This window comes from Dipodomys ordii, unplaced genomic scaffold (genome assembly GCF_000151885.1).
Source record: "Dipodomys ordii isolate 6190 unplaced genomic scaffold, Dord_2.0 Scaffold104, whole genome shotgun sequence".
Taxonomy (NCBI): Eukaryota; Metazoa; Chordata; class Mammalia; order Rodentia; family Heteromyidae; genus Dipodomys; species Dipodomys ordii.
This window is the reverse complement of record NW_012267320.1, coordinates 764,731-779,826: the sequence shown is the minus strand read 5'-3', so window position 1 is coordinate 779,826 and position 15,096 is coordinate 764,731. Positions and strand designations below refer to the sequence as shown.

The 15,096-nt window shown below is 53.4% G+C and overlaps 1 protein-coding gene across 1 annotated transcript in view; it reads right to left on the bottom strand.

Annotated features, from left to right (window-relative positions):
* Positions 1 to 224: 224 nt before the first annotated feature.
* Dscr3 (Down syndrome critical region 3) overlaps positions 225 to 15,096 on the bottom strand; it is a 21,257-nt gene continuing 6,385 nt past the window's right edge. Inside the window, exons 2-8 of the mRNA XM_013027421.1 lie at positions 12,134 to 12,277; positions 10,229 to 10,378; positions 4,168 to 4,248; positions 3,023 to 3,097; positions 1,564 to 1,714; positions 624 to 776; positions 225 to 521 (exon numbers count right to left, since the gene is read on the bottom strand). Of these exons, the coding sequence (XP_012882875.1) occupies positions 415 to 521; positions 624 to 776; positions 1,564 to 1,714; positions 3,023 to 3,097; positions 4,168 to 4,248; positions 10,229 to 10,378; positions 12,134 to 12,277 (861 nt within the window). The 3' untranslated portion in view covers positions 225 to 414. The remainder of the gene's footprint in view (positions 522 to 623; positions 777 to 1,563; positions 1,715 to 3,022; positions 3,098 to 4,167; positions 4,249 to 10,228; positions 10,379 to 12,133; positions 12,278 to 15,096) is intronic.

Genomic DNA, 15,096 nt, shown 5'->3' with positions numbered 1-15,096 from the left:
GGGGCGGGCTGCGCGCTGAGCAGGGACCGGCTGCCCGCGGCTGCGGCCCCCAGGGCCCCGGGCTGAGCCCGCCTTGTCCCGCAAGGGAAGGCTGGCCAGTGTGCAGAGGAGCGCAGCTCCTTTCAGGGCTCATTAACTGGGGACCAAGAAAGGGGGTGGCGTTGTAAAACAGGAAGGCTGTGCCGGTTCCTGTCGGAGGGGCTGGAAGCCCTCTGTCCGCTGGGAAGCGGGGCCGGCGAGCCCCTGGCCCGGGCCCAGAGGGGCTGCGGGGAGGCGTGGGCAGGCCCCGCCCCGTGAGGGTCCAGCCCTTCCATCTACCGGCCACCCCGGGGCAGCGCCCCGCCCGCCGCGGCTCCGTGAGCGAGGGCGCGGGCGGGCAGGCGGAGGCAGGCCGCGGCTGCGCAGCGCTGCGGGTCACACGGCCCCGGGCCGGGCGGGCTCGGTGCGGCACAGCCGGAGCGGGAAGTTCTCGGTGATGAGGTGGTCGGCGTGGAGCAGCACCACGACGTTCACCTCGAACTCTGCGGGGGAGACGCGGACTCGTGGGCACGCGAGGCCCCGCGCGGGGGACCCCCGGGGTCACTCCCGGACCCGGGCCGACGCGGGGGCCCACGGCCGCTTACCCACTTTGAAGTTGGTGGTCTCGAGCGTGGGGCAGGTGAAGAGCCGCGGGAAGACCATGTGGACGGGCACCGGCAGGCCCCGGCACACGTCGCCCTCGGCGATCTGGATGTTCTGGATCTCCGTGGCGTCGCGCGCATAGCCTTCCGCGCAGCCTGCGGGGGAGCAGATTGCACAAAGCTCCTCCACCCCCTCTCCCCGACCTCAGGGCCCGGGTTTTAATGTGCCCCCCACATTGCCTTTAATCCCCACGTCAACGAAGTGGGGACCCGAGGCCCGCGGAGCTCTGCCCGGGCGCGGGTGGGCTGGGCGGAGGAAGCCCGACCCGGTCTGAGCCAGGGCCCCGCATCGCTGCTCGTCCTGGGCGGCCCGGCCTCGGGTCACCCGGCCTCCGGCGGCCCGGCCTGGCGTCCTGTGAAGGCCTGCTGCAGTGTGCCCTTCGCCCGGCCCGCGACAGCCCAGCTACCTGTATCCGGCCAGTAAAGGCGGAGGGAGGATGGAGGAAACTCAGGAGTTGGGGGTCTGTCCCAGGCGCCATTGCTCTTGACAACACTTAGGTGTCTAGAGTAATCCTCCTCCTCTGCGGTCAGGTGGACAGAGGACAGAGCGGGCAGGCATGCCAACGGCCTGTCTGCGGTATGTCAGTGGCAGGTCACCGGCATGTCCCCAGCCTCGGTGGCCAGGCTGGTGGGTTGCAGAGGGGCAGCCTCTCGGCGCCCATCCTCCCCCCTCCGTCCCCACCATCGCACAGTGCAGCACCTTTGCCGTCCCCCACCAGATGTCAGCACTGTGCGCGTCACCTTCTCAAAACCAGAACCCTGAGCCAAATAAACCTGTTACTGAGGACTGGCTCTTAGGCATCTTGGTGACACGCATATTTACTGCAAAGGACACCCAGCTTCCACCCCCGCCCCCCACCCCCGCAGCCCCAAGCGGCCTCACCGCAGGTCTCCACGCGGACCAGCTGCAGCTCGATGCTGCGGACAGCAGCATCCGAGTGCTCCACCACCAGCTCGCCCGTCAGCGGCTGTGTGATGGCGCAGCTGGTGGAGTTCAGATGTCCTCTAATGAGGAATTTGGGAAGCGAGGCTCTCTAGAACAAGAAAAGCAAAGACATCAGGCCTGGAGGAGAAAGGAGAAATTGCTCCATAATTACTCCGGAATAAATCAATACTATGAAGTCTGGCACTTAGTTTCTTCTTGTTGTTGGTCATGGGGCTTGAACTCTGGGCCTGGGTGCTGTCCTTCTGCTCTTCAACTCAAGGTCCAGCACCACTTCTGGTTTTCTGGTGGTTCATTGGATATAAGAGTCTCACAGACTTTCCTGCCGGGGCTGGCTTTGAACCACAATCCTCAGATCTCAGCCTCCTGAGTAGCTAGGATTACAGGCGTGAGCCATCAGCACCCGGCTGGCACTTAAGACAATCCAATAGGACCCTGTTCTGCAAAATGGTGATGTATCAATGAGATTTCAGGTGAAGACACTGAGTCATCTACCTGTAGACACCGTGTTATTATCCATCTGTAAGGCACCTCTGGACATGACCCACAGGGGGGGCAGATGACTCGGAGAATCACCCCAGCATCTCCATTCCAATCAGAAAGCTCCACCCACCACGCAAAAAGACAAAGTGTAAGAAGTCTGAGAAGTTGTCAAGGGTGTTCCAGAACAAAGGACAACTAGCCACCAAAATAAATATTGAAAAAACGTGTACGTGTGTGTGTGCGTGTGTGTGTGTGTGTGTGTGTGTGTGTGTTGCCACATATATATATGTAGCCACGCTGAAAGTAAAGGGACAGCTGGAAACAGGCAGTGCCACAGGTCAAGGCCCACAATGCTGGAAAACAGGGAAGGCAGGGCTGGGAAAGTAGCTCAGTGGTAGAGTGCATGCCTTGCAAGCATGAGGCCCTGGGTTCGATTCCTCAGCACCACATAAACAGAAAAAGCCAGAAGTGGCGCTGTGGCTCCAGTGGTAGAGCACTAGCCTTGAGCTGAAGAGCTGAGGGACAGCGCCCAGGCCCAGAGTTCAGGCCCCATGACCGACAAAAAAAAAAAAAACAGGGAAGGCAGTATAGAGTCAGGATCAAGCTGTGCATGGTGGGTTATGCCTGTAGTTCCAGCATTTGAGAGGTGGAGGTAGAAAGATCTCTGAAGACCAGTTCAGGCTAGCCTGGGCAGCACAGTCAGGCCCATGTCAAAAACCAAATATGGAGAATCATAAGCACCTTTAAAAGTATTCTTCTTCCAAGCCATTCGTGAGTTCAGCATGAAAGGCAAACGCCAGTTTGGATAGGGACAACAGTTAGGATCAACCTCCCCTCTAACGACCTGAACCTGCCAAAGGTCGCTGGGCCGGAGGCGGTCGTGGTGGAGGTGCACGGCAGTGTGAGGAGCGGTTACCTCCTTGACATTCTGCAAGGTTTCCGGTGTAATGGTGAAGTCCACAGGACTCGGAGTCAGCTTCCCCTTCTGAGGCTAAACAGGAGGGAAACCACAAGCTTGGGGTGAGTGCCCAGGGGCCGCAGCTGAGAGGCGGCACAGAGAGAGAGCCAAAGGGGGCTGGGGAAGGGCAGGAGACAACTCGGATCTGCCCAAACCCAGGTGCCCTCGGTCGGCATCTCCTGTTTCCCATTTCCTCATCTACAAACTGCATGGACAGATGTCTACATCTCCGAGGGAACTTATGGGCTCCAAGTTTTCAAGTTAGACCCAAGGGAGAGAGCAGAACTTCTGGGAGGTACAGTATCTGAGTTGGCATATGGCTGTCACATCTCTCTGATGGTCACCCCTCAGTAAGAAACTGAGGCACAAAGCTCAAGGCCTTGTTTGCTGAGTGGCCCCACTGAGAATGTGGCCAGGGCGGTGCAGGGCGAGTAGGCTACCATGCTGTCTGCCTGAAGAGTCCCTAGAGAATGAACGATAGGTAATCCCCAAATCAACCACACCGTCCATTGCGGAATCCATCCAGAGCCCAGCTATCCTGATGCCCGGTGGCGGTTCCAACCCAGGGCCCAGGATTCAAGGGGCCAACCAGACCCAGGGAGCAGGTGGAGGAAGGGCTCGCCCAGTGTGCGGAGTAAGCAGTGCACTTATGAATGCATTCTTAGTGAGAATAATCTTCCTGTTTAACTTGTAAACCACACTGCAGAGTGCTTTGGCATTAGTACCTAGGCCTGCAGGTGTGAGCCACCTAGCACCTGGCTAGAAATGGCATTTTTAAGAACATCTGTGACTGTAAAATGTCAGGAAAGTCCGCCACAGCCTGGAGCGTCCCTACGTGTTCTCACTGGCAAGAGTGCCAGGGTGGCAGGCCTTGAGCACGCCTCACAAGGGCCGTCTGCCCCAGCACCTTGGGGGCTGAGGCGATGTGGCGCTTTGGGGGCAGAGCAGGCCGGGCTTCGGCTACTGGCCTCAGGTGAAACACAAACCGCACAGGCGGGCATCCACCGAGCACGGCAATCCTATCTCTGCTGACACCCAAGAGATGGCAGGGACCCAGGCATGGTGCATCCCAGACCCCACCCAGAGCCCAAGACAAAGCTTACAGTGGAGTGGACGATGAATTCACAGGTCTTGGTCAGGTCCTTGGCCAGCAGAGACCGCTTCATGTCACAGCGCAGGGTGTACTGGGGAGGGGGAGAAAGGGGGAGAGGGTAGCGTGGCGGGGGGCCCTCTGTCCAGCTCCACACAAAACTTTCCCAGTGAATTACTGTGTTACACAAAATTAGTACACACAGTGGGAGAAGTTAATGTTCAAAATAAAGGCATTTGGCGGGGAAGGTGGCTCAGTGGTAGAGCGCTTGCCTTGCATGCATGAGGCCCTGGGTTCCATTCCTCAGCACCACATAAGCAGAAAAAGCCAGAAGTAGCGCTGTGGCTCAAGTGGTAGCATGCTAACCTTGAGCTGAAGAGCTGAGGGACAGCACCCAGGCCTAGAATTCAGGCCCCACAACTGACAAAACAAAAAGTCTCTTTACTATTATTCTTTAGGCTATTCCCACAGGCATCCTGAAGCTGCATCCATTCTGCAGCTCACCGCGAGCCCAAACAGACAACCTGCATCTCCGCTCTGCCATCTGCACCTGGGGCTCCCAGGCTGCAGGAGGTGCCCCGAGCAGAGGCCTGGCACACATGCCAGGGCAGCACCAGGCATCTCACGGCTTGCCATGCACCAAGCACCAGGTCAAGCTCTGGCTCTGTGCTCACACTGCTGTTCACTAGACAGGTACCGGGAAGGAGCTTTGCCACTGGCCCCGACCCAGGGAACTGCAGCACTTGCTACACACACACACACACACACACACACACACACTAGAGAGGAATGAAGAAGGGAAAACTACTTTTTTTTTAAGCCCAAGATCTGCAAAGGTAAAGAGTAGAGAAGCCCACACCCACAGCTACCTCCAGCCAGCTCAGTGCGCCTGTCCCACCCCGCCCCCAACCGCATCTGCATCTGAGGCAGAACGTGGTACGGCGTGGCACAGCTCGGCGTGGGACTGCTGGTGCGCCTGCGGTGGACGGGAGGGCACACGCGCGCTTCCACGAGAGCACGCACCAGGGCTGGAAACCAAGTTAACACAGCCCGGAACTGGAACCACACATTCTTGCCCGTGAGGAAGGATGCTTGCGAACAAAATTCTGCGCCCTCATCAGTGACCTAACACCAGACTTGCAAAAGTAATAACAGGGAGCTCAGGATGTGAATACATGCGTAAAATCTGGGAGCTCAGGGTGTGGCTCAGTGGTCCACACAAGGCCCTGGTCCAGCCCAGCACAGAAACAAATCAAAAAGCTCTCGCAGGGCTGGGAAGGTGGCTCAGTGGTAGAGCACTTGCCTTGCATGCTCAAGGCCCTGGGTTCGATTCCTCAGCACCACATAAGCAAAAAGAAAAAAGCGCGAAGTGGCGCTGTGGCTCAAGTGGTAGAGGGCTAGCTTTGAGCTGAAGAGCTGAGGGACAGCGCCCAGGCCCAGAGTTCAGGCCCCACGACCAGGCCCCCCCCCCCAAAAAAAAAAGCTCTCGCAAGCTGGGCGCCAGTGGCTCACGCCTGTAATCCTAGCTACTCAGGAGGCTGAGACTTGAGGATCGTGGTTCAGAGCCAGCCCGGGCAGGAAATTCCATGAGACTCTTATCTCCAATAAACCACTAGAAGACCAGAAGTGGTGCTGTGGCTCAAGTGGTAGAGCGCTTGCCTTGAGCTGAAGAGTGCAGGGACAGTGCCCAGGCCCAGAGTTCAAGCCCCACGACCAACCAAAAAAAAAGCTCTCGCATCTGCTTAATGAGATCTCATGCTTAAAGTCAGCTGTTGCCTTAGTCATCCAGAAAAAAACTTTAGATTACATCAAAAGTAATTTTTATACCTGGGACTATATGCATAGACGTGAATCTTCTAAGAAGCTACATTCCTATGAACAACCTATCCACATGAAATAAGTTCCTATATATTTAAGGTACTGCCGGGAGCTGAAATATTTTCCTAAGGATCACTCTTGTCTACAAGGATCTTAATGTTTATATATCTGCACATAGGCATGGATGCCTCCCCCTAATGAGATTTCAATCCAGTGTACATCCAGACTTGCTCGGTGAAAGCTGGTGGTGTGTGTGTGTGTGTGTGTGTGTGTGCGCGCGTGCCTCCCCCTAATGAGATTTCAATCCAGTGTGTGTGTGTGTGTGTGTGTGCGCGCGTGCCTCCCCCTAATGAGATTTCAATCCAGTGTGTGTGTGTGTGTGTGTGTGCGCGCGCGTGCCTCCCCCTAATGAGATTTCAATCCAGTGTGTGTGTGTGTGTGTGTGTGTGTGTGTGTGTGTGTATGCCTCCCCCTAATGAGATTTCAATCCAGTGTACATCCAGACTTGCTCGGTGAAAGCTGGTGGTGTGTGTGTGTGTGTGTTGTATATATTCCTCACACAGTGTAGCACACACATTCTGCTCGGGCTTGCCTGGTCTTTCCTGTTTTTCTCCCAGAGGAACCCCCCTTCTTACTATTAGGTTCAGGACTGGAGAGGTGATTTCCCTAGGCAGCGGGAAACCAGAACTGCACCACGGAGCTCAGGAGAGAATTCTGTCTAGCTGGGTTTGGTGGTACAGTAGATGGAAGCCCAGCCACCTGAGGCAAAGCCAGAACAGCAGAGAATGGCTGAACCAGTTTGATCCCCTGGGGTTGCTGGTTCTACGACCCCAGGACCCTGGTTTGCCAAAGCCCATCAAGATGGATCCATGCCTTGTGCACAGGCATCGGCTTTGGCCGATAGGAAGACAGTGATTAGTAATTCAAGGGAGCGATGAGCAGAGCAAGGGGAAGTGGAGGAACACACCTCTTGTGCTTCAGGATGGCGTCTGTACAGTTCTGTACCCACTAGCTGAGCCCTGGTTTGCGGAAGTCAATGTGAGCTGGGTTGTGTGCTTGTGAATGGAGGGGTATGAACAGTGATGGAAGAACTTCTATGAGGCGAGCAGGACAGCTGTCCTATCTCCCGCACTCAGCATGAGCAGTCCACAGCCTAGCCCTGTGCCCAGCTAGCTCTTCACACACTCCTCACTCATTCCCTAGAGGTAAGTGCAGGAAGCTGCTAGGGGTTCACAAAGGTGGGATGTGGATTCATTTATTTTCATTTATGTACTTACTTATTTATGGTTTGTGGAACTTGAACTCAGAGCCTGGGTGCTATCTCTGAGCTCTGTTGCTCAAGGCTAGCACTTTTCTACTTGGAGCCACAGTTCCACCTCCAGTTTTTAGGTGGTTAACTGGAGATAAGAGGCTCACAGACTTTCCTGCTGGGGCTGGCTCTGAACCACCATCCTCAGATCTCAACCACCCGGGGCAGCTAGGACTACAGGCGTCAGCCACGGTGCATTTATACCTGTCTACAGCAGGGCATACCTATGCAGCTCTCTCACTCCCTCACCTAGTTCCAAGGAGTGAGGCTAGTGGTGTGAGCAATGGAGGTCAGGGGCATCCAGAAGGCATCTCACAGGAAGCATCTGCAGGATGGATGGGCCTGCGGGGGAGGGGTCTGACTATCAATACACAGGCATTGGTAGCAAAAGAGGAAGATACCTGTCAGGTGTAAAGCAGGCTCTTATCAAGGGCACTTCTAACTGGGAAGATGGTGTAGAGTCTCTAGAAACTTCTGACTATGTGATTTCAGCAGACATGGAGGCTACTGCTATTGTGCTTTGCTATAGTATAAAACCCTGCTAAGATGGTCATAAGAGTAGAACATAATGCAACTTGCTCATAATTTAAATGATTCTGAAAAGAAAAAGAGGTTGCAGCAAAGACTGACAAAGTCTCATGGCAATCCTAATAACGAAGATGAAAACTGTTTGTGCCTAGGAGGAGCCAGAGCTACCAGTCCTCCCGCTACGTCCCCTGAGAAACAGCAAGCAAGCAAGCAAAGTGAGCCAGTGTCCTGCCAGCACTCAGGAGCATCCCGGGCCAGCCTGAGTTTCATAGTGAGTTCCAGACTGTTTCAAAACAAAACAGAAATAGAGCAAAGCCGGTTCCAGCTGCAACATTCTGAGTTAACCCTGTGCTAACAAAACACGCAGGTGGGCGCCAAAGGAATCAGCACATTCCAACTCCCTAAGAAATGGTTTTTAGACGACACAGCATTTTGCACATGCCTGTCTGCAAGTGTATCCCTGAAACATTTAGAAAACAATGAGATTTCAATTTAACTTTAAACAAACCATTGACTTTTCCTAAAAGATGATTAAAGAAAAAAGGGGGAGAGGAACAAGTACAATAGTAAAAGCTTGATTTTATTCCATTCATGCCTAATGAATATACCCTTTCACTAAAAGCCAATGATGCTGACCCTAGATAGGTAACAAAAATTGTTTTCCAGCCAGGCATCAGTGGCTCACACCTGTAACCCCAGCTACTCAGGAGGTTGAGATGTGAGGATCATGGTTCAAAGCCAGCGTGGGCAAGAAACTCTTATCTGTAGTTAACAAAAAAAAGCTGGAAGTGGAGCTGTGGCTCAAGTGGTAGAGCACCAGTGTTGAGCAAAAAAGTTCAGGGACAGTACCCAGGTTCCAAGTTCAAACACCCTAGGACCAGCACAAAAATAAAGAGATAAGCTAACAAACCAATGTTTTTCCACAAGACACAACTTATTTTCAGCCTTGCTATTTTCTTCTCCACTTCCTACCATGGTGCAAGCATTCCTGGCCTAGCAAGCTGACCAGAACTCCCACCAACGTACCAGCAATGGGCATCTAGCTGTCTGCACACAAGTACTCTTGCTGACTCTAGAAACTTCTCTAATCAGTATTGTTATTCTTAAGACTCGTGTGTGTGTGTGTGTGTGTGTGTGTGTGTGTGTGTACCTGACACAGGTGTACTAATAAAGGACTAGAACATGTCTTTTTTTCACAGGAAGACACGTCTACAGCTTGCCTCACTCTACGTGCTTCGCACCGATCTCTGCCGCGGCTCCTGAGACTTGTAGTGGGACGCGTGGCTGCGCCTCCCCAGCCCTTCCAGGTCCTGCACTGATAACGTGTCCTTCCACAAGCAGGAGCATACCAGCCCAAAGGATTAGCTCAGCAGATAAATCCAACTCCTGACTCTCGCCCTGCTGCCCGTGTGCAGATGAACAAGGACACCTTTCTTCCTGGGCTTTCTCTGGCTCTGCTCCTGAGACCACAGTCGCTGGGAAAGCCTCCTTGAGAGGAGGGGGACGGAAGTCATCAACCCCTTCCCCTCACTGCAGTGGCCCCCTGTGAAGAACGCAGGCCTGTGAGAACGCGCTAGCCTCCGGGGTGAGACAAAGAGACACTTGTAAGAATAAAATAGGCAAGTGAGTGCTGGAAGCAGAAAGAAGTTGGAGTAGCTGCCTCCCCAACATAAAAGTGACCGTGTCGCTGCAGCCGCAGAGGACGCAAAGCAAACAGGGGTCTGGAGGAAGTCATAATGAGGTTCCTGAGATCATGGTTGTGCTGGATGCCAGCGGCTCACATCTGCAATCCTGGCTACTCAGAAGGCTACGTTCTGAGGACTCCAATTCAAACCCAGGTTGGGCAACAGAGCCTGTGCAACTTTTTTTTTGGCCAGTCCTGGGGCTTGAACTCAAGGCCTGGGCCCACACTGAGCTTCTTTTTGATCAAGGCTAGCACTCTACCACTTGAGCCACAGCACCACTTCTGGCTTTTTCTATGTATGTGGTGCTGAGGAATCAAACCCAGGGCGTCATGCATGCTAGGCAAGCACTCTACCACCGAGCCACCTTCCCAGCCCTGTGAAACTCTTATCTCCAGCAAAAAGCCAGAAGTGAAGGTGTGGCTCTCCTGATAGAGCACCAGCCTTGAGCAAAACAACTAAGGAATAATACCCAGACCCTGAGTTCAAGACCCAGGACTGGCGCATGCATGTGGCACACGCGTGCACACACACTCATACACACAAATAATGGTCAAATGAGCTGGGGACATCTCTCAGAAGGCAGACCCAAAATGTGGCAGCAGGGCAAAACAAGCGGCGGCGCAGCGCGCACACATGCGGTGCCCGCGAGAAAGCAGGGTCACTCCTGCTTCTGTCTTTCAAGCTGGTTTCCAGTAGCAAGTTGAAGACGTGCACAGGCGGGGTAGGAAACGCACCTGAATGTTGACAAACACGCCATGGTAGGTCTCATATAGGACCTTGTTCCCCTTCACGTGCAGAGGAAACTCGAAGGGAATCTCCGTCTTCCCGCTGGGAAACTTCCCTGGCTTCACCATTTCTATGGTGCTGGTGATAATCTGGATTGGCTGTAAACAAAAATCAATTCAGTCCATCAGTGTGCATGCGCCAACTGTCTGCCTGAAGCTCCGGCCTGAGCCCCAGACGCTGACTTCCTGGTGCTTCAGCAGCAATCTGGTTCCATCTGGTAAGTCTCTGGCACGATGAGGGTCATTTCTAGTGATGGGCCTGAGGTGCTTGTGCCCAGTAGAAAGTGATCTCACACAAGCACCTCCCTGAGCCATGCCAACACCCCCACTGCGCAGCGAGGGCCTCCCTTGGGTCGCCCCTTCCTTTCCCCTCCCTCTCCCACCCCAACCGGGCCAGAAGGCCTGCGGTCCGGTCCTCCTCCCTGCCCGCTGCAGAGACACAAGCGTCCCAGAACCTGAGCACAGCGCTGTTGCTCGGCCCTCCTCACTCAGGGTTGACATGGCCTTCGGGAAAAGGAAACCATAACTTTAGAAGAGCTTTCTGGAACACTAAACTCCACACAAATTGACAAAAGACCTGCTTGCCTTAATGTCAGTTTGACAGGGGAGCAGCTAATAAAGAGCAGATTTGATGGAAGAAGACAAAGACACAGCTGCAACTTCTCAGAAGAGTTCTATTCTTTTTGTGTGTGTGTGCCAAGACCTGGGGCTTGAACTCAGAGCCTGGGTGCTGGCCCTGAGCTTTTGTGCTCAAGGCTAGCCCTCTACCACTTGAGCCACAGCTCTACTTCTGGCTTTTTGGTGGCTAATTGGAGATAAGAGTCTCATGGACTTTCCTGCCCAAGCTGGCTTCAAACTGCGATTCTCAGATCTCAGCCTCCTGAGTGACTAGAACTCTAGGTGTAAGCCACTAGCACTCAGAAAGCTCTGCTACTTTTTTTTTTTTTTTTGGTCGGTCGTGGGACTTGAACTCTGGGCCTGGGCGCTGTCCCTCAGCTCTTCAGCTCAAGGCGAGCTCTCTGCCACTTGAGCTACAGCGCCACTTCCGGTTTTCTGGTGGTTTACTGGAGATAGGAGTCTCAGGGTCTCTCCTGCCCGAGCTGGCTTTGAACCTTGATCCTCAGATCTCAGCCTCCTGAGTAGCTAGGATTACAGGCGTGAGCCACCAGCGCCCGGCTTAGCTCTGGTACTTTTAATGGCCAATTAATTCACTTATCATTCACCTCGTCGCATGTGTCAAGGAGGAATATACAGAAACAGGGCTTGAAATAAGGGTGCATTTAGAAACAAAGCATGACTTTTGGGGTTGATAGCATGAGGGCTATTTATCCCTTGCAAATTGAAACAGGCAGCAATAAAGAGGGAGTATAGCTGGGCACCAGAAGCTCATGCCTGTAGTCCTAGCTACACAGGAGGCTGAGATCTGAGGATCACGGTTCAAAGCCAGCCCAGGCAGAAAGTCTCTGAAACTCTTATCTCCAATAAAACCACCAGAAAAGGAGAAGTAGCACTGTGGCTCAAGTGGTAGAGCGCTCGCCTTGAGCTGAAGAGGTGAGGGACAGCGCCCAGGCCCAGAGTTCAAGCCCATGACAAAAAAAAAAAAAAAAGTTCAAAGCCAGTCGGGGCAGAAAAATCCCTTCACTTTTTGCTCAAGGCTGGTGCTCTTTCACTTGATTTTTATTTCCAATTAACCATCAAAAAGACAGAAATGGAGCTGTGGCTCAAGTAGTAGAGAGCGAATCTTGAGGAGAAAAGCCACATGAGAGGTAGAGGCCCTAAGTTCAAGACCCAGTATGGCACATCCACACAAATAAACCAAGAAATAAAAGCAAGTGCGACAGCGAGTCTTCTCACCTTCGCAGAATTGTAAAATGCTTCGAACACGCCCACGCTTTTGGCACTGAGCTGGAGGTTCACGGTTCCTTCCATGGTCAGAAACACGCCCTGGTGCTGCACGGGATCCTTGCTGGAGATGACCACCACGCCTGACAGCATTTCCTGTGAGACAACATGGCCTCTGACTAGAGCAGCTCGGTATGGAAACGAAGTGTCCTTGGCGCCTTCAAGGAATGGGCCGTGAACTGTGACACTGAGTGGGGCTGGAGAAGCCCTGCCCCTGGGAGCAGTCGGCGCCCACTCACTGCTGTGGACACGCCGAGGAGAATGGGGCGGGGGTGGGGGGGTAGATTTTTGCCCCATCCCTGCCTTCCACCCTGCACCTTCATCCCAGGCTGGGAGAATTCCAACTGCTACCCCCGTCCCCAGGGCCCAAGGATGTCTGAGTCCCCTTAGCGTGCTGTGTGGAGTGAAGTGACACTTGGCATTCATAGTGTCCCTTCAGAGGGAGCGGCGGAAGTAAGTGTCTCGTGGACTTTTCCTGTGTGCTAGCAGCAACGTCCTCAGTGGCTCAGGCCTTTAATCCCAGTTACTCCAGAGGCTGAGATCCAGAGGGTCATGGTTGGAGCCAGTCAAGCTCAGGCAGTAAAGTCCACCAGAATCCACCTCCAACTAGCCCACAAATAGCCAGGATGGTGGCAACAGCTCAAGTGGGGGGGTGCCAGCTGAGCACATGGCTGGGCAGGTATGAGGCCCCGAGTTCAAGCCCTAGTGCTACCAAAAAGGAGAGGAGGAAGGATGAGCAAAGGCATAGAAAAAAACTAACTCATGGGCTACAATCTCGGCACCAGACAAGACTCAACTCAGAGAATCAAGGCATCAACAAGGGATGGGGACAAAACAAGTCTAAAGGGTGCAACCACAGAAACAGGGTCTGTCTATGGCCAAGACTACTGCATAAACGCACACACAGCACGTGAGTGGTGGAAGCAGCCAATCTGACACTCTACTCTTAGACCACGAATAGAAAAGCAGACAGCAAGCACAGAGATAGACGACGTCACTGACGCGTCAGCCAATGACAATCTGGTGTGGCACGCAGAGCTCTTCCTTGGTGCGTTGCCCTGAACTTTACTTCAGGGGGTGCTGGTCTCATTCTGTCCTTCCTGGGGACAGTTTCAGCAATACACGGGAGGAGAGAGAGGCCAGCACCCACCAATGCAGCAGGGGGGCGGGGGGGGTGAGGGAGGCCGGCACCCACCAATGCAGTGGGGGGGGGGGTGAGGGAGCCCAGCACCCACCAGACTGCTACATTCAGGCACCAGAGTCCAGGACAGGCAGTGTACCAAGGAGAAAACTGGGAAGAGACTAACCCAGCCAACTGCTGGGCCTATACTTTTTGGTTTAAATCTTCTAGTAATGCCTGTAATCTAGCTACTCAGGAGGCAAAGATAGAAAGGACCATGATTTGAGGCCATGAAAAAGTTATTAAGAGCTCATCTCAACCAACAAGAGGGGTGCAATGGTATAGTCCAGTCATCCTAGCTACTCAGGAGGCTTTAGACAGGAGGACTGCAATCTGAGGCTACCCTAGGAGGTTGTATCTGAAAAATAACTAAAGCAGCTGCACGCTGGTGGCTCATGCATGTAATCCTAGCTATTCAGGAGGCTGAGATCTAAGGCTCTCGATTTAAAGCCAGCCCAGGCAGGAAAGTCTAATAAGACTCTTATCTCCAGTGAACCACCAGAAAACCAGAAGTGGAATGGTGGCTCAAAGTGGTAGAGTGCTACTCCCGAGCAAAAAGAGTTCAGGGAGAGCACGGAGGCTCTGACTTCAAGCCCCACTACCACCCCCAACCCCCCCAAAAAAAGAGACTAAAGTAAAACTCTTGAGTTAAACCCCAATTCCACTAAAAATATATTTTTAAAAGTTCTCCTCTAGGAAGCGAAAAGCTTTGAGGCCTCTATGTGCAGCGTTACTACATTCCACCTTGAGAAGGACTCAGCCTTGTAAGGCTTGCCACAGGCCTAAGGACACTGGTAAGGAAAACCTGCAGCCCACTGGGTCTGGCCGTTACTACAGCCACCTGTGCCAGCATGGGGGGGGGGGCGCGGGGGGAATGGCCTCATCCCAACAGAGCAGCTCTGCTGTGTTCTGCCTACAAATGACTTTAGTGACACTACAGCAATAAAAACCCACCTATTAGAATTGCTTAGGCCTCCACTTACTAAGTGTCAGGGCTTCAATTACCTTTGAGCAATCTTATCCTAAACAGCGCTCTCTTTCTGGAGCTATTTACGAGGAAATATTCATTTTAACATACAAGAGGGAAGGCAAGCGTAGTTTACACTGCCTTGAGAAGGAAATGGTGTCAGAGCTGGATCTTTTCTGCTACAGGTAAACGCATCAAGAAAAGTGCGTACAGGGGGCTGGGAAGGTGGCTCAGTGGTAGAGCGCTTGCCTTGCATGCCTGAGACCCTGGGTTTGATTCCTCAGCACCATATAAGAAAAAAGAAGAAAAGCCAGAAGTGGCGCTGTGGCTCAACTGGTAGAGCGCTAGCCTTGAGCTGAAGAGCTGAGGGACAGGCCCAGGCCCAGAGTTCAGACCCCACGACTGGACCCAAAAAAAAAAAAAAAAGAAAAGAAAAGAAAAGTGTGTACGGGAAGTTTCTGCTACAGGTAAACGCATCAAGAAAAGTGTGTACGGGAAGTGGCGCTGTAGCTCAAGTGGTAGAGTGCTCGCCTTGAGCTGTGCCCAAGCCCAGAGTTCAAGCCCCACAACCAACCAAAAAAAAAGTTATGAAAAGTGTGTACACTACAGACCATTACAACTGCAAAGAAGTCTTCCTTCCAATGAAGTTCCTTTTCTTTTGGGGGGGGTCCGGTCTTGGGGCCTGAACTCTGGGCCTGGGCGCTGTCCCCCAGCTCTTCAGCTCAAGGCTAGTGCTCTATCACTTGAGCCACAGCGCCACTTCCGGCT